This window comes from Balaenoptera borealis (genome assembly GCF_965194805.1).
Source record: "Balaenoptera borealis genome assembly, chromosome: 1".
In the NCBI taxonomy this organism is placed as follows: Eukaryota; Metazoa; Chordata; class Mammalia; order Artiodactyla; family Balaenopteridae; genus Balaenoptera; species Balaenoptera borealis.
Genome location: NC_138860.1, coordinates 42,539,862 through 42,565,473, shown reverse-complemented (window position 1 = coordinate 42,565,473; position 25,612 = coordinate 42,539,862). Strand labels below are relative to the sequence as shown.

The following is a 25,612-nucleotide window of genomic DNA, read 5'->3' as shown; positions in this document are numbered from 1 at the left end:
AGGTGCAATATACTTAAGGAGTCTGGGTTCTCCTTACCTCTTCTTTTCATGACCAGAAAGAAAATAGAGCAAATTTCACCACCCGCCCTTTAGTGATACCTACTGTTTCCACTAATCAGATGAATGTGATTCAGTAACATCTCCCGACCTTATCCTATGTGGGAATCCCTGTGTTGGTGTCATGGGGACAGCTATGGAGGTGAGTAGGGCACACTTTCTCAGAGCCTGCAGTCTAAACATGGTATGAGAAGCACTACTGAAGAGGTACAAACTGTCAGGAAAGTAAGAGGTGAAGCAGTTAGGGAGATAAGGAAGGAGCCCTGGACATTTAGCATGGAACGTTCACCGTTATCACTCAGAACAATTACTGGGGTGTCCTGCCTGCAGTCACCATGTACTTACTTCATCAGTGACGTTTACTGTGTAGTTACTGAAAAACAACAATAGGGCAAATTTTTGTTGCCATTTCCCTGAACCCACAACCTTTTTAAAGCTTTCCTTGATACCAGGTTGGGACAAAAAGGTAGTTACGCTTCTGTGTCCTGGATCCATCCTGAGAGCTCCTGAGGAGTGTGAAGCAAAAGAGAAGGGTCTGGTCTTTATGGAGTTGCTAGGGCCCAGTCCTCCTCTTGGGAGGTGGGAGTATCTGTGTTCATCTTCTGCTTTCTGTTTCCTAACTAACTCTTCCCCTCTCTTGAATGCAGTGGTGGGCAGAGTCTGAGCTTGTGCCCCGTGCAGGGTTATTGCTGGTGGAAGTGATGTAAGAAATCATTCTGCTTCTCTTCTTGCTCATTTAGGCTCTGAGCGTTGGGCAGAAATAGAGGCGTCCAAAGGCGAAATCGAATGGATGGAGCCAAGGAGAGGAGTGAAGGTAGCAGATTCTATTTCCAACGTTTTGGGGGATTATGTTATTATGCATGGATTAGTTCCTTTAGCTATTGAATGAGGATCTATAGGTCAGGACTTACTTCTATGATTAACAAAAACTTTGAGGATAATAAGGGAAATATGGAAATAGGTTTAGGTTTCTCAAAGAAGAAGAGGCACTTTATAAATCCAAGGCAGTTGCATACAGCCTCTTGGGTTCAAAATTCCAATGGGCTCACATTGGCCAAACTTACGTGTGCCATTGCCGAATAATTTTCTCTCTTGCACATTTAGGCTTCCAGATCGTTAGGCTGAGAGAAGCAAGGACTTCCCTTGAGGAAATACAGAACTGTTATTCCACTATTCCCTCCACCCCACCATTGACTCAGGGAAACTCTGAGAATCTCTGGAAGAGACTTCAGAAGTCATTTAACCCAGCTGCCAATATATTCCCTTGATAAGCAGACAAGTGGGAATAGAAAGTAAAAGTGCAGTTAATTCTCAAGCATTTGGATGTAGATTGTCCGCAGACAGAGAGTGAGAGATTTGTGTGTTTGGAGACAGTGCTTGGGGTCTCTCCTTATCTGTTCCTTCTCCAAGCTAAACAATCACAGGTCATTTCACTGGTCCTTAGAGAACTGCTTTCAAACTTTTGAAATCACATAAATTGAAGCCATCTTCATCAACTAGGTTGATGCTGCCTTCATTTTAATTCCAGAAACTTTTGGCTATTCCCCATTCAGAAGGGATTGACTGCATTTGAAACAGGATGACAGAGGAATTACTCTCACTGAGATTACCCTTCAGCTACATCCCAGAACTGAGAGACTCTACTAACTATGTTATTGCCATAATGACTAGCAATCACGGCACAATCACGGAAATGAATTAAATTATTAATTTCAATAGCACCCCATGGTGCATTTATAAATCCCACCATCTGGGGAACGTAAATATGGAGGTCCACATTTTAAACTTGGAGGCATGGTGCTCGGTGCCAACGGCTGTATCTTTGAAGGCAGTAAAGATTTTTCAAGATACTATATGTGGAGCAGCAAGCTGTGCATTTGAGAGAAGGATCTGTCCCTGGGTCTCTGCTAGCTTTACTATTTATTTAAGGCTCTCTTCTCCCTTATTTTTTAACCAGTTCTTATCGATAGACCCAATGTATAAAAATCTTGGTTTATGAAGATTACGGGATGGGAAATAAAATCAAACTCTGACTTGAACTGTTTAGTTATTCACTCCCTTTTCTCTTCATTTCCTTTCATCCTCCCAAAGTCTCTTCTCTTATTGACTAGCTTCACTCATGTAAATCTCTGTGTTAATAAGTTCTTCCTACTGAGATAGCTATTCTTGGGTTTTGAATGGGTTCAAAATCTGTCTGAAACTTTAAGATCATTGTTCCTGAAGCAGAGAGAATGGAGGTCCTAGAGGGGTGTGTAACCTACTCTAATCAAAGAGATTTAACTCTCTTTCCTTATGTGGAACCATTTGACCAGATGTTGGGGTTCCGTGAGCCTTCCCTGTTTGCCATCTGTGATGTCCCCAAGGGCTGGTGAGAGAGGGGCACTTCTAAAGAGCATATGTAAATGACTTCCACGGAGCCCTGCAGGGGCTCCCTAGGCTACCTTCTTCCCACTATGGATCACCAACTCAAAGCCAAGCAACAGCCCAGGTCTCTGCCACTGTACCACTATTTCCTAATATCCACAACAACTAGATTTCTAGCTGATGAGTTCACTTAAGATACACAAGAAAACTGCATAGCTTTCTGCAGGATAAATGATTCTAAAACATCTGTGGTGTTGTGTAGCTCTTGTTCTCTGTGTATCCAGGGCTTTAATGCAATTTGTGTGTTGGCTGGCTGATGATGAAGATGACTATTTAACACTCCTTTTGGTGCCTCTACATGTGCACATCTAGTCATACATAGCTTAGTCGGTCCTGTAAATTAATGTAGGCCTGCAAGCCAATGTGATTTCTAATTAAGACTGAGGGCAAACTCTAAAGATCTCCCCATCCCCCATACTGCCACCAACAATTGTTGATGTTCACAGCCATTCAATGAAACATAGCTTTCATATGTAAGTTTAAAATATTTGGGGATGAGCTCTTTTTAGCAGCTGTCTTTTAGGTTGATTCCTTTCAATTCCCTATAGAGCCAAACGTCAGGGTAACTTGAGATCTGGTGATCTGTATCTTTGGGAAGAGGTGGTTTGTGCCTGATTAGAATTTCATTTCTTCATTGTTTTAGATGCCATTCTCATAACTTAGCCAGATAGGCTTCTCATTAGCCATTTTACAGCAAGAGAATAAACAGAACCTGCAATCACGATAGACTTAAATGAAACTTCTGATCTTCATGGCAAGGTCCTTGACAACAGCTTCCATTTCTGTCCCTGGAGTGTAAACATAAATGTTCATCAAATTGGAGGAGCTGGACCTCTAGGGACTCCTATGTCCTGAGTTTATTAATGACAACGAAGGACCCCAAATCAGTGATTCAAGCAATTTAGCCACGGCTATCCCCAACCTCTGTAGGAGTTCGTAGACTGGAATAATTACAAACTAAATAGTGATGATAAGGAGGAAATGTACTGTAGTTGGAGTTAGTGGGCTGAGAAAACAAATGTGTCCAGTCTCAGGAGACTGTGATTGTTGTTATAAAGGAGAAAAGTAGAAGCAAAGAGACCTTGTCCTGATCTCTGTATGAGTTTAGTAGCTGGGAAAGACCATATAAAGTTATCATAAAAGACAAGAGGTGATAAACGCAAAAGACCCTTCAGCATCCTGCTCCCTGCTCGGCCTGCCACCCAGCAGCAGAAGACAAAGAGTTGGCACTGGTTTGAGATGAAAATCTGGAACCGTCACTGCTTTGCTCTCGGAGCCAATGCTGGTAAGACTGGAGGAACCAGTGTAACTTTGCCTGTATTTGCTTCTGACTCAGACACCAAAAAAACTCTCACACAAAGAAGAGAGAAACGTCCTATTCTGAGTTGGGGAGCTCTGTGTGAGCCTGTCACAGCAGAAGCTCTTGGTAATTGCAAGGCTTCTTTTCTCTTTGGGTGTCAGAGTAGCTCACCCTAAGCCACCACCAGCTCTACATTGGTGACTGAATCCCTCTGAGGCTCAGGTCAAGTGGCCTGCCCAAGGCCACGATGGAGAGTCCAAGTAGACCACAAGCTCAGCAAGCATGGCTTCCTGCCAGAAACAATACCTCTCCCCTACAGCCTCCTTGAACCTCACTCCCTGGATAGATGCACTGTCTGACACTGCCCTGCAGCAAATAAAGGGAAAGTAAAAAACCAGCACTTCTTTCTAAGATGAAAGCATATGGTACCATCAAGGGGGGGTGGGCGGGAAGAAGGATGCCTGGGAAGATTCAAAAATATGTTGGGTACCTCAAGGACAACTAGTATGAGAGAAGATGTTTTCTCATTTCTTGAGCAATATTGAAACAGCCCTTCACCCCAGGAAGGGAGAATACCTGCCTGAGTGAGGACCAGCTCTAAACTGACTCAGCACTTCTGTTCAAGGATGTTTACCCAGGTGGCGCCCTTTCAGGTGAATTTTTCTTCATAGTAAGATCTGAAGGCCAATTTAATTGGCCACAGAATAGAGAAACAATACAACTCTATGGAGAATTGTTTAGGGAAATCTAAATAAAGTCCAGAGAACACACACATTGATCCCTTCTAATATGGCCACCACGAAGTATGCGTTAAGTTGGCAAACGTCAAAACAAGATCTTTCTAGGACCCACCTGGCTTCCCATAATCTTCATTCTTCTACTCAGATGCTTGTTGAGTTTTTCATGAGGGAAGCAACATCAGATCTTGCTTCTTTAGAAAAACCTAGTGAGGAGGTCTGGAAGAGGCTGATTTCTGCTGGAGGCTCTCTCTGGCTGCCCTGCAAGCTCAGAGATCAGAATCCCCACACACACCTGTAACTCATTCATGGAACCTGGGCGTGTGGTGACACACCTGTGAGGAAGCGTGGCTCTCCTCTACCCAGGTGTGCTTGTGGGGAGGCTCTCTGAAAGGAGAGGGACCCTGCTTTACTCATACCTCTGAATGTCTGACTGCAAACCTATCTCTGATGCTCCTTTAGGGCTGTCTCCAAAGCGCCCAAGAAATTAACCACAAGAATCTTCCACTCTAGGGAAATTCAGTTACATATGGATTCCTTGGGGACTTGCCTGACATTATTAGCTATTACTGGGTATCACTGGACATTACTGGGAATCACTGGATAACCTATGTGATTATCATGTGAGTAGGTCAGGCCCATCTATATTTCAAGGCCATCTCTGCTCCGGAGCAGGGGACCCCTCCCCGTCTCTGGGAACCATGACTTCTATACCCATAGAGCCTAAAGTTGTGGGGATGGAAAACTCAGATTTCTCAAGTGGGCCACTGGGAGTGATGGTGAGCAGGGCCACTCCTCCTTCCACTTCTTGGTCCCCATCCCCAATAATTCCCCCTATCAGGGCACAGCACCATATGTTGGTTGTTGAATAAAGATGTACGTCTTATCCTGGAGGATGGTACCCAGTTCTTGCAGTATCATCTCTAAGCTAGCACTTCAGCTGTGCCCTCAAAAAACCATTTCATTGCTTTATCAGGTCTACAGATTCTGTGTGTTGTGATACTTAATAGAGCCAATGGATCCTTTGGTTGTGTGCCCACTGCCACACCTCCTTTTCTATAAAGTGGGTCCCTTAGTCAGAGGTGACATTAAGTGGAATATTAAGTGGATAGTAAGTGACATATTAAGTGGATGTCAGTAGATTAAACATCTGTAGTCAAGCAGGCCACAGCCTTGCAAATAGGATATATGTTGATTTCAGTTAAGAAGAATTGCTGTCCCATCCAGGGTGAAAAGGATCTCCTTTGATCAATTTACCACCAAGTGGGTGGTTGGTCTCAAGGGATGGTCTCAGCACTAGTCTTTGTGTGTCAAGTGAGACATTTGGTGGTGACAACAACTAAGTTGGCTTTGATGAGTGGGAGCCTGTACTTTAGGGCCCAGGCATGCCCTCTATCCCTGTCACAATGGGTATCTTATTCATGACCCCATCACACCAGGATTAGGGTGACTAATGACAGAGGCTGGCTGACATCAATTGGCTTAGTTATTATGTGTAGTTGGTTATTTAGTTGACTACTTATTCCATGGTGTTTACTCTCTGATGGTCATTAACATAATATAAAAAGATTTTCATGTTTCACACCCATTCTTATAGATCCATCAACATGCTTCTTTCTCAGATTTTCTTGTCTCTGATCTTCCAAACATCTTGGTTCCAGGTCCTTGCCCAGCCAAGCCATTCACTGCTACTCATGAGTCTAGGGAAATTCTTACCTCGGCTGACCTCTCTTTCCATACACAGTTTATGACCAGATATACCACCTAAAGCTTTGCCTATTGGGAGGATTTCCCCTCATTGTTGCAGGCCACCACTTAATGGGGCTGCAGTTCACCAGGAGTCCATTTTCAGCTTGTGCTCACACACTGAGCCATCCATAAACCAAATTTGGCCTTTTCCCACCTTCATCAGGTGGTCATAAGGGGCCTCCTATGTGGTCATAGATGTTTGCTAAGGGCAAGTGCAACAGTGGTGGATGACAAGGGCTTCTGCAGTTTTCACCCTCTGGCCCTGCTCATGCCTGATCCTGGATGTCCTACTTCCATCTTACAATTGATGGCTTTTATGCCTGACCAACCTTATGACTTGGTGGGTCTGATAAACCCTCCACAATGGGTAGCTCTGGCTGCATGGTCGCTTGGTGTCTTATGGTCAGATGTTCCATCTCTACCAGGGCCCAGTAGCATGCAAGGAACCCTCTTTTGAATGGCGTTTAGTTCTCTGCTATAGATGGCATACCCTTGCTCCAGAAGCTTAGAGTTCTAAATTCTGATTCTCCTGTGGGGTTTGCCATACACGCTGCACATCTTTTTGTATCATAAGATCCAATGAGTTGACTAGATCAAGTGGCAGGCTGCTCGTACCGCACTCTGAACCTGTTGCACGGTCCTTTCTTTCTGAGCCCCACTCAGAGCTGGCAGTCTTACATGTCACTTGTGTATTCTCAAGTCAGGAATGTACTGTCTCTCAAGAACCCAAAGAGGCCTACCAAGCAAGCATGGTGCTTTCTTCTTAGTTGTGAGAGGTATAAGATACAATAATATCGTCAGGGGGGTGGGATGTCCTGGAATGTTGCAGATTATTTGATATTGACATAAAGTTTGTATTCCACCCTCTCCATCTCTCTCATTAGCTAGTTTCTCTCTCTCTCTCTCTCCCTCTCTCTGTCTCTGGCTAGCATTCTCTCTCTCTCCCTTTAGCTAGTATTCTCACCCTTGCCCTTTATCTCTCTATCTCTACCTATTGATAGATTGAACTTTTTTCCCACAAAGTCTCCAACGCCCTTGCCAGTTCTTGCTCATCCAGGTGGATTAGCAAGATAGCGTGAATATAGTGAACATATATGTTCACTATATATGTAGACTGCCCAGAGGGTCCCGATCTCTTCAGACTCTACTGAGACAGAGGATGGTGAGTTCACGTCACCTTGGGGCAAGACCATAAATGTATACCATTGTCAGTTACATTTGAATTGCTTCTAATTCTCCTTGCTGATAGAGATGGAAAAGAGTTAACTCGTTATGTAGGTCAATGCCCTTATACCATGTAACTGAAGCTGTGTTAACCTGCTGTAGAAAGATGTTACTTCTAGTGTGACAGTTCCAACTGGGGCTATGACTTGGTTGAGTTTTGGGGAGATCACATCATCCAACATGATCCCTCTGTTTTTCGTAGGGGCCATACTGGAGACTTAAATGGGGATGTGATGGGGACCACCACCTCATACATGCTTTAGATTTTAGGGGTGGCTTTAGTCTTTGCCATTCCCATATAGGAAACCATATTACCTTTTATTTACTATCTTGGCCTGGGACAAGAACAGTTTTAGAGCCTTTTGCATGGCCTTCCCCACTGCAATAACTCTTATGCCATAGGCCAAGGAGCCTGTCTGGGGGTTCTTTCAACTACCAAGTGTGTCCCTTCCAATTATACAGTCAGCAGTCAAGGAAATGACCACAGGGTGGATCCATTGACCCAGTGGACCCACTGTGAGCTGGGCCTGACAGGGGCTTCATTTATTACCTGGCCCCCATCTGCTCCCATTCTAACAGGGATCATGATGACACTTTGGGCCCCCAACTACCAATATCACCCAGGCTGTCTGTCCGACAGTCCTTAAATAGCTGGATGTTCCCCTTTCTCTAGTGTATGGCTACCTGAATCAATGACCATAGAGGTACCTTTAGGGAAGGACTGGGGGAATAATTATTGTCAGCCTTTGCCATGGTGTTGCAGGATCCTTCTCATAGGGCCTGGTCTCTCCTTCAGACCATGGGCTCAGATGTAGAAACTGGGCAAGGAATCATGACTTTTATTGAGGAAACCGTGCTCAATCTCTTGATTGTTCATCCTTGATTCTTTTGGTTGTATAAACTCAGCAGTACCCTGCTGGCTGCTCATACAGTATGGGAAGCCTGGGAACACTATGTTCTACTAGTCGTCTCACAGTTGTCTGTCCCTTGTTGCCTTACTGACCTGCAGGCTCATTATTATAATTGGACTCACCTTGCTTCTGATCATTACGTACGGCCACCTGACTTCTATGCTATAGCCAGGCTATCATCCCCATTGTTAACAGGGAGCCCAGTTTTATAACAGTAATTCCTATTATCTCTCTCCTCTGGTCAACAGAGGACAGCCAGTACTGGGTTCCCCAGTGACACTGGTGCCCCTCTCACTAATGTATTCCTCATTGTTTCTGTGAATGGAGTCTGCTCTAGGTCCTCCCATTAACTAGATGTTTTCCACTTACCTAGTATCAGAAGTTGGGATCCTCAGGAAGCAGACCCTGAGATGGAATTTAGTGCATAGGAAGTTTATTCAAGATGCTCCTGGGATCAGCAGCTGGGAGAGAGAAATTGGCCTCTGACACAGTTTCCAAACAGACCCAGCTGTCTCCTCGTGGGGTCCTGAAGTAGGGCCTGCCCTTCTGAGTTGTCCTGAGTTGGAGCAAGTGGGCCAGACATTTATACTCCTACCTCAGTCACTGTGTGCAGACTGCCCCTGGGAAGGAAGGGGCCACGGCCTTGGGAAAGGCAGCTCTGTTCCTCTGTGGGCAATTCCAGAAAAAGCAGTCGGCTGGGGGCAGTCAGCTGCTAGTACACTCCACGCAGCTGGGGAATAGGCCCTTCATTCCTAAAGAGGCATCTGGGAGGTGCATGACAGCATCCACGATACCTAGGAAAGCCACTCTAACATTCCCAGCTCTCTGAGCCTTTTGGTCCCTTTGTCCACCATCTGCCACCAGAGTCTGGGATTTCTACTTCACAAATTTGCAGGAAAATTTAGATTTAAATCATTTCTAAAAATGTTCAGATATTTGAAAATTGGTAAAGACTAATTAGCCAAGTGATTGATTTTTCCACTTTAACTTTTAAACTGAATTACATGATGTCTAGCACGTAAAGAGTTTGTGAATTCTGGAACTTAGATTTGTATGTTTGAGAGATCACAGACTTAAATCAACAAACCAAAGAACTTCACAACAAATTGAGGAAGATTCCCTCTTGGAAAGTCCCCAGGGCCCAGTGTAACTCTGGCCATACAGGCTGGTATGGATCTCTTCTGCCTGCTCTCTGAAAACAGGAAGCAAAAGGAGGACCTGGGTTGCCCTGGGGCTCCAAACAAGGGTGGAAAGGTGAATTTTGTAGGTGCCCAGGAATAGGGGCGCAGAGTTAATGAGGTGAGAATGAGTTTCTGACTTGTCACAGCCTCCATATCAGGACACAGTCACTCTGCTCAGTCTAGGGAGTGATACAGGTGACAGGAGGTGCCTAAGGACACATGGCTGGTGAGGTTATGCAGAGGCTAGAGAGGGCTAGGCAAGAATGGAAAGACCATGGGTTTGAATGCTGAAAACGCAGTCCTGTTCTCAGTCCTAGGAAGGGTGGCCTCTGGAATTGCTGAGCATCTTCGTGAAGCTGTTGTCTGAGTTGAGAGTGGACCTTCAGCAGATGTTTATTTCATAGCACTGTGTAAGTCACTCACAGTCACAGAGGCACGGGATGTCAAGAGCCAGAACACCCCTTGGAGCAGTGTGGTTGGTTACTTGCCCAAAGTCTCCCTTGACTGTGATCTAGGTGCCTTAGGTCACATCCGTTTCCTTTCCTTTGTTACCTTTCTGTCTTCTGTGTGAATTGTACTAGGGATTTTCAGTTTCTACCCCAGCAAGTGTAAACTTCTCTGCTTGCTACTTGCCAAGTTTTGCTGCATTTGAGACAACCTCCCCACCAACCTCAAATTGTTTTTACTGCTCAACACCCCTATTCTCTCACTGGCTGCCTTCCTGCTGTCTAACATGACTCCCTCCCTCTTCTTACTTCAAGGCTTTTGCTCATTCTCTTTCTCTTGTCAGATTTATTCTTTCCTTAGCTCTATCCAATTTCCATCCTTACTTTAAGTTCCACGTAAAATTTTACCTTCTGTGTGAAAATCATTTGACTTTTCCCAGTGATTCATCTTTGGCTTCTCTGCAATCCTATGGTAGCCAGAGGCATATCAATGCAAGCTGACAATAAAGTACCTATTGTTTAATAATGCTTGCAAAGTGTTTCATGTGCATGAACTGTTTTTGCCCTAAAAAGTAAGGGATTCTTAATGAAGGAGTCCAAATCTTCCTACACTTTTTTTTTTTTAATTAATTAATTTATTTATTTATTTTTGGCTGTGTCGGGTCTTTGTTTCTGTACGAGGGCTTTCTCTACTTGCGGCAAGTGGAGGCCACTCTTCATCACGGTGCGTGGGCCTCTCACTATCGCGGCCTGTCTTGTTGCAGAGCACAGGCTCCAGACTTGCAGGCTCAGTAGCTGTGGCTCACAGGCCCAGCTGCTCCGCGGCATGTGGGATCTTCCCATACCAGGGCTCGAACCCGTGTCGCCTGCATTGGCAGGCAGATTCTCAACCACTGTGCCACCAGGGAAGCCCCTTCCTACACTTTTGATAGGCACACAGAGTTGTTGGTGAACACTAGCTGATGAAGCTATGCTTTCCTTATCCCTCAGCCAAAACCATCTAAGCTAGTAGTACAACCCCACACATACTCTGAGGGATGAGGTTAAATCAAAGTCCATACTTATCACCCCTTCTGCCCAATCCAGAAAAGTTCTATGCATCGAAAGACATATCAACCTTTATGTAAGACCATGAGTTGTCAGTTGTTCCATCAAATTGTTTCAATTTGGAAATTTTGACTTCCTGCTTTGCACATTGGTTTGACCATGCTGCCAATGTACTTCACTAATGAAGTCTGTCAGATCCTGCTTGGTTCTCAGCCTCTTTGTCTCGTATCAAGTGTCCTTAACCCCACTTATAGGCACATCCGTCTCCCAAACTCCAAGAAAAAGCATACGTTTTCCCATGACACATTTAGGGAATGACAGCAGTCCTTTGTGATTCCAATCCTCCAGACCTTGGGCTGGAAAGTCAAATAGTTGACCTTGGCCTTATTTTGGAGACTTGGGCTCCACATTTGCTCTAGGTCTGAGACCTGGATCCTGTCTTATTCTCTGTCTCAGAAATGCAACCAATATTCCAGCATCTGTCTTTTAGAGGGTTTATACCACCTTGCACATGTCCCTGTTTCTGCCTGCTTCTCTGGCCTCCTGGTATTGACCTCAACTGGCTTCTCTTTTAAAATCATATTAAATGTCTTGACACCAGTCTTTTGCCTAATTCCCACCTAAGTCCACGCTCTATCTGTTGTAGTCAACTTCTTTCAGGCCTGTTGTAGAATCTGGACTCTGCCTGCTTTAGCATACAAGTGGGATTTATTCTGAGCTCCATCCTTCTCCGGTTGTCCTGGGCTCTTATATGTAACTTAACCATATGCTGGGAAATAATAAGAGCAAGTGTCATCAAAACTCAAGTAAGGTTCAGCATGAGGTACATTGACGACTTGACAACCAAGACGTGAAGTGAAGGACAGACAGGGAAAGGAGGAGTCTGTGGGTGAACCCTGGGGGAGCAGTGCGGTGAAGATGTAATGGGGAGCTTGGTAAACAGGAGAAGTTCAGATGGGCTCTAAGCTCAAACCAAGTGGGAGGGGCTGCTGACACAGTCCAGGTGGAGGCAGGAGATGCCTACAGCTTCATTGATCATGACGTTATGGAGGGCCCAAGAGAGCTAGGCCACAGTAGAGTCAGGTCCTTACTCAGACGGGAAACTGAGGCATGAACCCAGTAACATAGACAAGGCCAGTATTGTAGGAAGTGCCTCGGTGAGCCCTTCGGATCCCGGAACTCTTGGCAAACCTTCAGATACCCAGTCCCCAAGTCGGAAAGGCTGAGGTGCTGAAGTACTTTCTTCTCTAGTGAGGCAGTCAGGATAGACTGGGGAAAAAAACAACCTCAAACTGTCAATGGCTTAAAACATCACAGGTTGATTTCTTGCTTTCCTACCATCTAGAGGTGGTGGTGTAGGGTCAGGGGCAGCTCTGCTCCACAAAGACGTTACTCAGGATCACAGGCTGACAAGGTGGCATCATTTCTGGTGCTGATATATCACCAGCAGGTTCAGGTTTGCCTCTGGGTTCACTGCCATGAAGTCTGGAGAGTTGAGTTGAAGCAGTTAAACATTCTGGACTCTTTTGCTCACTTTTCATTGACCCAAACTACTCACGTGGACACACCTAACTTCAAAGAGTAGGGCTACGTAATCTTCTTTGTACCTGGAAGGAGAGGAGAATGAGATGTTGGAATACTAGCAATGCCTATCCAACAGAGTCAGAATTGACTCATAAACTAGGTTTTCTATGGCTATACAGGCAGACCTCATTTTATTGTGCTTCACTTTATTGCGCTTCGCAGCTTGGGTTTTTTACAAATGAAGGTCTGTGGCAACCCTGCATTGAGCAAGTCTATCTGTACCATTTTTCCAATAGCATTTGCTCACTTCTTGTCTCTGTGTAACATTTATGTAATTAACGCAATATTTCAAACTTTTAAAATTATTTTAGATTTGTTATGGTGCCCTGTGATCAGTGATCTGTGATGTTACTATTGTAATTGTTTGGGGGCACCATTAAGCTCACCCACATGTGACAACTAACTTAATTGATAATTGTTGTGTATGTTCTACTTCTCCACCAACCAGCCATCCCCCCATCTCTCTCCCTCTGCTCAGGCCTCCCTACTCCCTGAGACACAACAGTACTGAAATTAGGTCAATTATTATTATTTTTTTTTTAAACATCTTTATTGGAGTATAATTGCTTTACAATGGTGTGTTAGTTTCTGCTTTATAACAAAGTGAATCAGCTATATGTATACATATATCCCCATATCTCCTCCCTCTTGCATCTCCCTCCCACCCTCCCTATCCCACCCCTCTAGGTGGTCGCAAAGCACCGTAATAACCCTGCAATGGCCTCTAAGTGTTCAAGTGAAAGGAAGTGTCACACATCTCTCACTTTAAACCAAAAGCTAGGAATGATTAAGCTTAGTGAGGAAGGCATGTCGAAAGCCAAGATAGGCTGAAAGTGAGGCCTCTTGGCCAAACAGTTAGCCAAGTTGTGAATGCAAAGGAAAAGTTCTTGAAGGAAATTTAAAGTGCTACTTCAGTGAACACAAAGGAAAGCAAGACAGCCTTATTGCTGATATGGAGGAAGTTTTAGTGGTCTGGATAGAAGATCAAACCAGCCACAACATTTTCTTAAGTCAAAGCTTAATCCAGAGCAAGGCCCTAATTCTCTTCAATTCAAAACGTTGAGAGAGGTTAGGAAGCTGCAGAAGGAAAGTCTGAAGCTAGCAGAGGTTGGTTCATGAGGTTTCAGGGAATAAGCTGTCTCCATAACATAAAAGTGCAAGGTGAAGCAGCAAGTGCTGATGTAGAAGCTGCAGCAAGTTATCCAGGAGATGTAGCTAAGGTAATTAAGGAAGATGGCTACAGATATTCAGTGTAGATGAAACAGCTTCTGTTGGAAGGAGATACCATCTAGGACTTTCATAGCTAGAGAGGAAAAGTCAATGCCTGGCTTCAAAGCTTCAAAGAGCCCCCCGGCACTCTTGTTAGGGGCTAATGCAGCTGGTGACTTGAAGTTGAAGTCAATGTTTATTTACCATTCTGAAAGTCCTAGGGCCCTTAAGAATTATGTTAAGTCTACTCTGCCTGGGCTCTATAAATGGAAAAACAAAGCGTGGATGACAGCACATCTGTTTACAGCATGGTTTACTGAATATTTTAAGCCCACTCTTGAGAACTCCTGCTCAGAAAAACAGATTCCTTTCAAAATATTACTGCTCATTGACAATGCACCTGGTCATCCAAAAGCTCTGATGGAATGTACAATGAGATAAATGTTGTTTTCATGCCTGCTGACACAATGTCCATTCTGCTGCCCATTGATCAAGGAGTAATTTTGACTTTCAAGTCTTACTATTTAAGAAATAAATTTCATAAGGCTATAGCTGCCGTAGATAGTGATTCTTCCAACAGCTCTGGGTAAAGTCAGTTGAAAACCTTCTGGAAAGGATCCAACATTCTAGATTCTATGAAGAACATTCATAATTCATGGGAAGAGGTCACAATATCAACATTAACAGGAGTTTAGAAGAAGTTGATTCCAGCACTCATATATGACTTGGAGGGGTTCAAGACTTCAGTGGAGGAAGTAATGACAAATATAGTCAAAATGCCAAGAGAACTAGAATTAGAAGTGGAGCCTGAAGATATGACTGAATTGCTGCAATCTCATGATAAAACTTGAATAGATGAGGAGTTACTTCTTATGGATGAGCAAAGAAAGTGATTTCCTGAGATGAAATCTACTCCTGGTGAAGATGCCATCAAGATAGTTGAAATGACAGCAAAGGATTTAGAATATTACATACACTTGGATGATAAAGCAGCATCAGGGTTTGAGAGGATCAACCCTGATTCTGAAAGCAGTTTTACTCTGGATAAATGCTATCCAATCCCATTGCATGCTACAGAGAAATCGTTCATGAAAAGGAAGAGTCAATTGATGCAGCAAACCTCATTGTCATCTTATTTTAAGAAATTGCCACAATCTTCCCAACCTTCAGCAACTACCACCCTGATTAGTCAGCAGCCATCAACACTGAGTCAAGACCCACCACCAGCAAAAAATTATGACTCACTACAGGCTCAGATGATGGTTAGAAATAAAATATTTTTAAATAAGATATGTGCACTGTTTTTTTAGACATAATGCTATTGCATAATTAACAGACTACAGTATCGTATAAATGTAACTTTTATACACACTAGGAAATCAAAAAATTGGTGTGACTTGCTTTATTGCATTATTCCCTTTACTGTGGTGGCCTGGAACTGAGCCCACAATATCTCCGAGGTATGCCTGTAAATTATATGCATAGGCTTGGTGGGAAATGGGGGGGAAGTTCATTGTTGTCTGGTGCTGGGAAGAGTAGAGTAGAGGAGAGGAGAAGGAAGAGTTAGCAGCCAAATCCTTAGGGTCAAAAATCTTCTATAAAGTAAAATATATTCTGAAACATAACCGCAATTTGGAGTCTAGAACAAGAATTCACCTTTGGATAGGCCAACTCTAGCTTCTGGGCATATATCTTCTAATTCATTAAGTAGTGCCGCCTTTAGTATATGAGAACAATATAAAGCTAAACCACTGCCATCAGAATTGGCTGTATGTTTTTTCCAGTAGAGAAGGTGTTTCTGCAATGAACTGTCCATACTCTCTCTCTCCTTGTTCTCATTATGTAAATCACACCATGTATGAGCTGGTTGGCTCTGCCTAGAGCTGTGGCCCATGGCTATTAAAAAGCCCTGTAACTGGTCTGGGAATTGAGTCATCTTTGGTTTTATTAGCATGATGCCTTGACTGACCTATTCAGTCATTGCATCCCAGGAGCTTATTGAAATAACTTAAGTTTTCAAAAAATGGAATACAACTAATAAGATGTAACTCAAGTTATATTCTAAAAAAATTCCTAAACAACTATATACACGCATATACTCATGCGCACAGAGACACAAATTGTACAAATTCGCTACCTTTCAGAACAATTAAGTTGTAATTAGCAGTTTAAGAACCGCTTTGAAGAATCTCTATAATGCCATAGAGAAATGAGTCATTTCAATTGTAAAAACCACTGTGGAACTATCTCTGCCACAGATCCCTCAGTGGACAGTCAAAAGAAGTTAGGCAGAGCTTCGAGTGTCAAGACTAACAGTGTGGAACAAACAAGGAGCTACCGTATAGCACAGGGAACACTGCTCAACGTTATGTGGCAGCCTGGATGAGAGGGGAGTCTGGGGAAGAATGGATACATGTATATGTATGGCTGAGTCACTTTGCTGTGCACCTGAAACTATCACAACATTTTTAATCGGCTATACTCCAATATAAAATAAAAAGTTAAAAAAAAAAAAAAAAAGACAGTATGGAAGGGTTTCAAAGAGGGGACTAAGATTGGGGGATTACAACTGCAGCAGATTCAAGTTGGCTCACTCTTGAGAGTCTTTGTAAGAAGGTACACCCAGCATACTCCATCACATCCATCGTAGGGTGATACTCCCAAAGCCTTCATCACCTCCCAGACTGGAAACCACATTGACAGCACTTCTTGTTATACTGAGCCATGCAAGGATGGAAGATGCTTAGAAATTTCTTGTGGATGTTCGTACTGTGGTTATTTGACTGGAGAAGCATTCCCTTCTTAAAAACCAGCTGTCGTAGGCTTTTCTTGGCTCCAGGTGAAGAGGTGACTTCCCTCTTTGATTCAGTATTCGTAATTGGGCTCTCTGTTAGCAGAGGTGGTGAGAAAACAATGCTAATGAGGTCAGGGGTTCAGTGCCCACGTGGGTCTGTTATCTTTCTTTTGTTCTCTGGCCAAAAGTCTATATCCTTCAACTGTGTCCAGCTACTGTGATGAGAATAGAGATGACAATTGGGAGAGAGTAAGGGAATGTGGATGAGTCTATAATCCTATTCTTCCTACAGTGGAAAACAACTCCAAGTTCATGTCCTTTTGCAGCAAAGTCATCTTCAGGGTTGAAGGACTGCCCATTAAGAAGCAGTAAGGAAAATGAAAGGTATAGTTCCACAGTGGTGGTAAGGAGGCTGAAGCTACAGGATCAATGTTCACAGCTAGAGCATCGCTTGGTCATTTATGCTAATAAGAAGATAGCAGTTGCACAGATGATTATTATTCACAGCCAATTTTCAATTTCTTATTAGCCAAAGTTTCACCATTTCTAGACATCTGTGTAAGGAGTAAAGTGAATTGGTTTGAGTTTTTTTTTTTTTTTCTCAGCCACTATCTATTGAAGATTCTAATGAACAATGAAATGCCCACAGTTACCCAGAAATAGAAGGGCTGAGTATTCCCACAAGTAGGGCTCAACCCTGGAGTGACTTAGACCTGGCTTTTTAATCACAATTCATAATTCCTCATGCTATGCACTGTTTTCTCAGAATTATTATATCTTCTGTAATGTTATGTATCAACATAGATCAAAGTAGGCACTGACCAAGCATGATGGAAAAACTATGGGCTTCTAAGTTGATCTTATCACTCAGTTTGTGTGTGTGTGTGTGTGTGTGTGTGTGTGTGCACGTGTGCATACTTGGGGAAGCTACTTAAATGCTTTGAGCCTCAGTTTCCTTGCTTGTAAAGTGGGGGTATTGATGTTTATCTCATAGGGCTGTTGGAAGAATTAGATGATAGAATAAGGAGAAGTCTGGCAAGTCTAAGGTGGTACCTGGCATATTGTAAGTATTTTCCCAAATGACTAGAGTTCTTATTATCAACATTGCATATATTTATTTTAATCATCTGACAAATTTCCCCCACTTTATTGCAAAACCAAATGTATAGAGCATCTATTACTAATACCTCATTAGCAGATGCTGTCGATTGACTTGCCTTACTCCTCAGCCCACCAGAATTCACGAGCAGCTGCAATAGGCAGGTGACATCTTCCCACCTCAAGGACCTAGGTCTTTCCTCTTCTTTGCCTAAAGGCATTCAAACGCACTTACACAACCTAGAAGCATAAGAGTTTATGCTCCAAGGGCAACTTCAGCCCCAACCAAATGAAAGATGCCTACAGGTAGAGCAATTCTGAGACATACTCCACGTGGTTTCTCAGAAGATTCTCAGTGTGATTGAGCTGAAGCCGCCCACCATGGAAACCCACTCAATAACGCAACTTTTTTTTACTTTTCTCCCTTCTCTGTCTCACTTTCCCCATTTCTTCACTTACGATTCCTGGACTCACTTTGCAAATAAATTCCTAGTCCCTAATTTCTTATCTCAAGGTTTGTTTTGGGGGAACCCAAACTAAGACATCTACCTCATAGGGTTTTTAAAAAAGTTTTATGCAGTAAAATTGACTTTATTTTTGGTGTGTAGTTCTATGAGTCTTGATGCATACATTTATATACCCACAACCACAACCAGGATACAGAGAAGTTTCCTTCCCCTAAAAATTCCCTTTGTAGTCAAACTATCCCCCAACTCTTAACCCATGACAACTGTTCCTATAAGATTTCCTTTTTCAGAATGACATAGAGTGTGTGAGACTGTCTCCTTTCTTCAACATAATGCCTTTGACATTCATCCATGTTGGTTGTGTATACTAGTTCACTCCTTTTCATGGCCGAGCAGCATTCCATTGCACAGATGTGACATAGTTTGACAATTCATTTGTTGAAGGACATTTGTATTGTTTCTAGTTTTCAAAGGTTATGAATAATCCTGCTCTAAATATTCACATAGATTTTCATTTCTCTGAGGTAAATACCTAGAAGTAGATTTGCTGGATCATATGGTAAGTGTATGTTTAACTTTATAAGAAACTGCCAAAATTTTCCAGAGTGGCTGTACGATCTTGCACTCCCATCAGCAATGTGTAGGAGTTCCAGTTGCTCCACATCTTTGATAGCACTTGGTATTGTCATGATTTTTATTATTTTAGCCATTCTAGTAGGAATGTAATGGTATTTTTTTGTAGTTTTAATTTGCATTTCCCTAATGGCTAATGACGGTAAGCATTTTTTCATGTGCTTAATTAGCATTATATTTTTTCTTTGTAGAAGTGTCTGTCAAATCTTTTGCTCAGCTACTTAATTGGGTGATTTATTTTCTTACTGTTGAGTTTTGAGTGTTCTTTATATATTCTGGATATAAGTCCTTTATTAGACATGTGATTTGCAAATATTTTCTCCCACTCTGTTGCTTGTCTTTTCCTTTCTCTTAATCATAGGGCTTTAATAAGGACTAATGAGTTTATACACTAAGTTCTTTAAAAACTAAATAGACATGCTGTTTTTCTGTCAGTTGGGGAAAGGCAATATGGAGAAAAGTTTGATTTGGGACTCAGACAAACCTGGGTTTGAATCCTGGTTCAGTCACCCATAAACTGCTTTGCCGTGAACTATTCTGTTAGTTTCCTCATCTGTAAAGTATAGACCACAGTACTTACCACACAGTGCTTCTGTGAGGATTAAATGAGATAATATGTGTGAAGGACTTAGCCCAGTGCCAGGATGTTGTAAGTGTTCAATAAATGTAAAAATTATATTCTTATTATACAATATTCTCATTTCCAAGCCTCTGCATAATCTGCTCCCTCTGCTTAGATGGTCCTGCTCTACATCTTATCCCTCTCTCCCGTATTTTCTACTTGCCTAAGATGATTCCAATTTAGGAGGCTTTGCTGGACATCACCGGTTTGGGCCAGATGCCCCTTCTTGGGGCTCCCATAGTACCCTTTAATCACCTTGCATCACTCTGTATTTTAAGCATCATAAGCTGTGGGCAACTCGGGGCAGGGCTAATGTCTTTATCATCTAAAATTATTCCAGGTCGCGTTTGATGAATGAATGAATAAATAAATGAACGAATTCATCTCATGAATTGTCGGGGATTCCAATTAGACGTCCCTCTGAATATTGCCCGAATTCAGTCCCTTTAAGACAGCCTTAAACATCCCAAATGGATGTCTGTGACTTACACCAGGACCCGGCTTGCAATCAGCCAAACAGTCACTGCATCTTTGACAAGCTGGATGCCGAATGGAGAAACTTGAATGCTTTGCATCTATTTACTTTTACCACATGCCATAAAAATTAAAAATACATTGTACCACAAGTGCAGTATTTAGTGTCTCACTTTAATTACATTCAAGTGTGTTGCTAAATAGTCTTGAGAAAACCTTAATGACCAGCTGTTCTACCCTTTTCCCATATGTCAGAAATGGTTTCTGAAATCACATTCCGGGACAGTAGGGTTGTATAATTAGACAGTGTATAGTTAACACTTCTAGATTTTCCGCTTAAACTGTGGACCCTTTACACTAACATATTGTGTGATTCTGCTGGTTTGGCGCAATGCAATTAAATGACATGCCAAACAGCAACAGAGATATGCAAACTCCATCAGACTTGTTATCACTGCATCATTATTTGCTCATATCTTTTTCATCGTCAGGATGGCATGCTTTTGTGTGTGCGCTATGCAATATTCAGCATGTTTGGCTGACAAATAAACTTAGTAAAAAGGGCTGTAAATTTTTAATATTCCCTTCATAATGTCATTTATCTCACTAGAATTAGATGTGAGAGTGGCTTTTGCATCCTTTTGAACAAAGAGCTATCACTCGAATACGCAGCAACCATTTAAGGAAACAAAACAAAACTAAACTAAAATTCCCCAAGGTTGTAATAGAAGCCAATATTTTACACTGCTTCTGGTGGGGAAATGGGGATTTTAGCTATCCCCAAACTGGATTTGGGAGATAAAAGAAGTTGAATTTAGACAATTGATGACTGTGAAAATAAATCATTAGTTACTTGCCATTGCTTGACTCTGAGCTTAATGAGTTGTTTTGAAACCATAGTAATATCTTATTTGCTTAAATTTGGTTAATTCTTTGATTTTTGAGTATAGACAAGAGACTGAAACAGAAATATAAAATAAGGAAATGGGAAAATTCTATGAACTAATAATATTCTTTGGCTCTTCCTTTCCTTCTCCCTCAAAGAAAATGTCCTTGACATTGTCCCAAATTTCAAGTCAAAACATAACTCTGATTTCTGATTGAGAATTGCCCAGATAAATATATTAAGACCAAGTCACAGGTGAAGCTTTCTTGAGTCCTAAACAGCAAATTCATTTTTGAAAAAGCTAAGAGAGAGCTTCACTGTTCTAAGACCGATTTACACCATTTTTTTCTTCTAAGCTTGAATTTCCAATGACTTATTTAGATGTAAGCACTGACAGCTGTAATCATGTTTTAAATCTTGCTTTGTATCCTTAGTTATAATGTTGTTCAATTAATATTCAGAATAATGGAAGTGATGTGCCGTTTTGAAAAAGACTTGAATACAGTCCAATGCTTTGGGAAACTGACTCTCGAGAGGATTAATCAGCATTTAAAACTTGCATTAACAAAAATCTGATCTTCCGCCATGCGGCATGCATAATACTTTTCGTTTTTAAACATTTTAGCTTAATACTACGGCATCCTTTGTCCTGATTTTATTTTAATGATTTTAAAATTGAGCTCCTTCAGATCAATTTTGCCTTGACCCTTGTGCATAATTGGACACTTGCAATTGAAAAATATAAGGATGTTCTTTTGCATGGTGCACGAAATTGTATTTCCATTATTAAAGATAAGGGCAATAGAGGACTACAACTTAGTACTTAACATTTCAGGTTTTTCCCCTCTATTTATATCCAAAAAGTTTACAATCTTTCTTCAAAGCTCAATTATCCAAACCCAGTCCTTGAGAGAAAAAGAGCTAAAAATGATGTTTTAATAATGAAAAATGATCAATGGGAATAGGATCTTTTGCTGTAAATGGTAAAACAATTGATGATTAGTGGTCTCTTCTTATTTGTTTTTAAATAAGTGGAAATCACACTGAGTTATTTACATGTAAACAAGGATTTGGGTTCTAAAGCTGAAATAAAATGACATGATGGAAAATGAACTGGGAAACAGTGGACTGAGGGCTGTGTTTGGCTCATAGCTAAATGGGAATGAAATCAATTTTAGAAACAGGGAGGAAAGATGATTGTGAAAGCAGACTAGAAAAAAATTGCTGTTTTATCCTAGTAAAGTAATCGGCTGTTTTATGACCAGAAATAAAGTCAAGTGAGCACATACTTCTGTGGGTCTTGTCTCTCCTTAGACCAGCAGCTTGCTCTCTGGCCCAGGACCCATTGTTTTTCCTCTGCTGAGACCACACTGCTGACCCTGGTGCTAAATGTGGCCTGGAAGGATTTTATTCTTCCCTTTGCATGTTTTTAGAAAAACCTCTTGGCTTCCGTGATAAAGCAGTGGACACTGCAGAGCAGATTCTTATTGCTGCTGAGCCTTGTTAGGATTTTGTAGCAGGCACAGCAAATGGTCGATGAATGCTCATTGGAAGAATCTCTTTAAAAGCCCTAATTAAGTGCCTGCCTGCCTGCCTGCCTGCCTGCCAGGGTTGTGCAGGTTTCCACTCAGAACTTTGCTCACCTGGCCCTCCTTCTCAGCAGAGGGGTCCCTGCTTCGGCAGCCTCTTTGAGTACCATGACTCCTCTGAGATGGAAAGTGAAGGACATACAGAGAGTGATGGAGGCCCTCGGAAAGGTGGGGGGGGCTGCTGCCCGCTGAAGGAGCTAAAGGTGCTGCGTGCAGAGGGGAAATGGGGAGCCATCGGCTTCTGACTCGGGGGCTAAACACGGGCAGGATAGATAGTCAAGAGAACAACAGTATTTATTTAAGACACCACTGGACAGTGGAGTGTTTGCATCACACCTCCAGCTAAGGGCATGTTATGTTAATGAGAGTGTTAAAAACTTTGGTTGAAAAACAGTGAAGCCTGTGCCTGACAGAAGCATTGGTGGCGAATGCATTTTTTTTTTTTAATATTTATTTATTTATTTATTTATGTTTGGCTGTGTCGGATCTTCGTTTCTGTGCGAGGGCTTTCTCCAGTTGCGGCAAGCGGGGGCCACTCTTCATCGCGGTGCGCGGGCCTCTCACTCTCGCGGCCTCTCTTGTTGCGGAGCACAGGCTCCAGACGCGCAGGCTCAGTAATTGCAGCTCACGGGCCTAGTTGCTCTGCGGCACGTGGGATCTTCCCAGACCAGGGCTCGAACCCGCGTCCCCTGCATTGACAGGCAGATTCTCAACCACTGTGCCACCAGGGAAGCCCGCGAATGCATTTTAATCCACAAACTGCCTACATTTGTGGAGGTGAGTGGGCTTGAATGTAGAGAGAGCAAGGACCACAGCTTCTGTCTTTCTAACAGGAAAGAGTGCTGTGTTTAAAAAGTCTCTTTCTCAGAGTACGGAAGAGGTTTGTTGTTTTTTTTTTTTTGGTTGGTTTACTTGTTTTCCTTGCTTTGTAACATTTTTCTCCATGCGTGGCTATCAGTGAGGTAGGCAACAGAGCTGAGCCCTGGGCCCAAGTGGGTACCCTGCCCTGTCCTAGAGGGAGTGGGGGGATAAGGGCCTGCTTCCTGGATACATTTCCCTAGGATCCTGGCATTTGGGGAATTTGTTTAACTTCCTGGGGAAAGATTCCACCACCCCTGTTTTGGGGGCAAATTATGAACATTTTGACAGGCTCAAGGCCCACTCTGCTCTTAGCCCAGTATAACCTTTCTAAAACTCAAATAAGATTAGGTCAGTTCCTTGCTTTAAAATGTAAACAAACGGTTTCCCCTGGCCTATTAAAAGAAATCCCAAAACTTTAGCATTATCAACCGTGCCTTCACTCTCTGACCCCAGACCACCCCCCAGGCTGTGTTTTTTCCTTTTCATCCATCATCTCCAGACACCTTGGACTCAAGTCAGAGTAGCCTAGACATCACTCCTTAAACAGAAGTACTTTTCCTTTCACTGTGTCCTCGCTCAAAGAACACTCCCTCCTTTGCCCTTTGCCTGCGTGGAGAGCTCCTCCTTATCTTTCAGTGCCCAACTCAAATGCCTCTTCATCTCTATGGCTTTTCCTGAACTCCCCTGGTGCTCTCTCCTCATTCCACCTCCTCCACCCTATTCCCACTCAAGAAGAACTATTCACCCTTATAACTGTGATCCCCTTACTATAGCAACTATCACTCACACTATAGGTATTTTTGTTGTTGTTTCTCCCACAAAATTGTGTATTATGCAAGAGTTGGAATACTAGCTCCAAAGCTGTTATTTCATAAATATTTCTTGAAGTGAATTTGCCCTTTAATAAACACTAAGAGTATTTCAAGATCTTAGAACTGAAAGAACATCAAAGAGTTTATATTCAAAAGTTTGTTTGTTTTCCTTGTCTATCAAATATAAAAATGTATAAATTGAGAGCTTAGACCTATTCTTTAAATTTAAGAACTTTCTTCCAGGAGATATATATATTTTTTCTATTCCAGACCATAAGATGCAGTGATACATCTAATAATTACAAAAATATCTATTTTTTTTTCCGATCTTAGAAAAACTTAGAATGTAAGTAGATTGATTTCTTGGTTTAAACTGTGTATCTAGTAAAACTCCCTACCTCCAGTGAGAATGACACTTAAGTATAGATCTTTGAAAAGTGTCTGATCAGATTCAATGTAAGCCTACAAAGACTGCATTGAAGGAATGCTAAAAATATAGTTTTCTGTACTGTGATGTAGATGGGAAAAGCAGCATTATTCCATTTCATATCTATGGCAGGGCCTGTCACACACCCTCCAAAGTCACAATATTTTCTAGACAAGCAGATCTTAAGGCTACTGCCCGTAAGAATCATCTAGAACGGGAGGTGGAAAACTATAGCCCACAGGCTAAATCCAGCATGCTGCTTGTTTTTGTAATAATAAAGTTCTACTGGAACACAGCCACACCCTCGTATTCTCAAATTGTCTGTAGCTGCTTCCAGGCTGCAATGGCAGGGGTGAAGAGTTGCAACTGTATGACCCACAAGACTGAAAATTTTACTATTTGGTTCTTTGCAGAAAATGTTTGCTGACTTTTGACCTAGAAGTTTCATTTTTGTTTCATTTTTTAAAATAAAACAGATGCCCAAGTCCTACCTTAGATAGATAAGTAATTGGAAGAGTAAAACCTGGTCATTTGTGTTTATAAGAAGCTCTACATGTGATTCTGAGTACAGGCTCTTAATTTTTATTTTTCAAGAAGTTATCCATAAATCATGCCAAGCAAATTCTCATAGCACAAGGAATGTCCCTCTAAGGCAAGCACCATATTTTACTTACCTTTGCATCCATAATGCCTAACACTGCTCTAAACATAATTAGATGCAAATAATGCTTTTGTCAAGTGAATGAGTGAGTGGGCAAGGTGAGGAATCTTAGATTGCAGAGGTAACTAGACCCTCTAAAAATCAGAGTATATGGCAAGTACCTTCTCAGGCCCTGGACATGTGCCCTGTTACTTTCTAGTGAGATTTCTTTCTTCCAACTTCAACCTTACCTAGAAAAACACAAATGCTACTGATTCTCTGTGGATCTGAAATTTTAAAAAAATTTCCAAGAGTGTCAAATGAGGCATGCCTTGTTCTGCATAAGGATGGTCATCTTCTCACTGCTTGGGACATGCAGGAAAAAAAAATTAATCTCATCATGAGAAATGGTGCAGATGGCATATTTGGCATCACCAGCC

At 42.2% G+C, this 25,612-nt stretch overlaps 1 protein-coding gene across 12 annotated transcripts in view; it reads left to right on the top strand.

The window, feature by feature from the left end:
* The window catches only part of LOC309632885 (uncharacterized protein), a 197,649-nt gene that overhangs the window by 117,436 nt on the left and 54,601 nt on the right, over positions 1–25,612 (top strand). For 6 of the 12 annotated variants that reach the window (XR_014247113.1, XR_014247114.1, XR_014247116.1 and 3 more), the window contains one exon: positions 798–871. The exons of 2 other annotated variants lie outside the window; for them this stretch is intronic. Coding sequence is in view for 6 of the 10 variants with exons in the window: in XM_082400875.1 (XP_082257001.1) it covers positions 798–871 (74 nt within the window). In the remaining 4 variants the exon portion in view is untranslated. Of the gene's footprint in view, positions 1–797; positions 24,470–25,612 lie in introns of those variants that run through there. 4 more of the 12 variants (XM_082400872.1, XM_082400876.1, XM_082400877.1 and 1 more) reach the window with 3 other exon arrangements.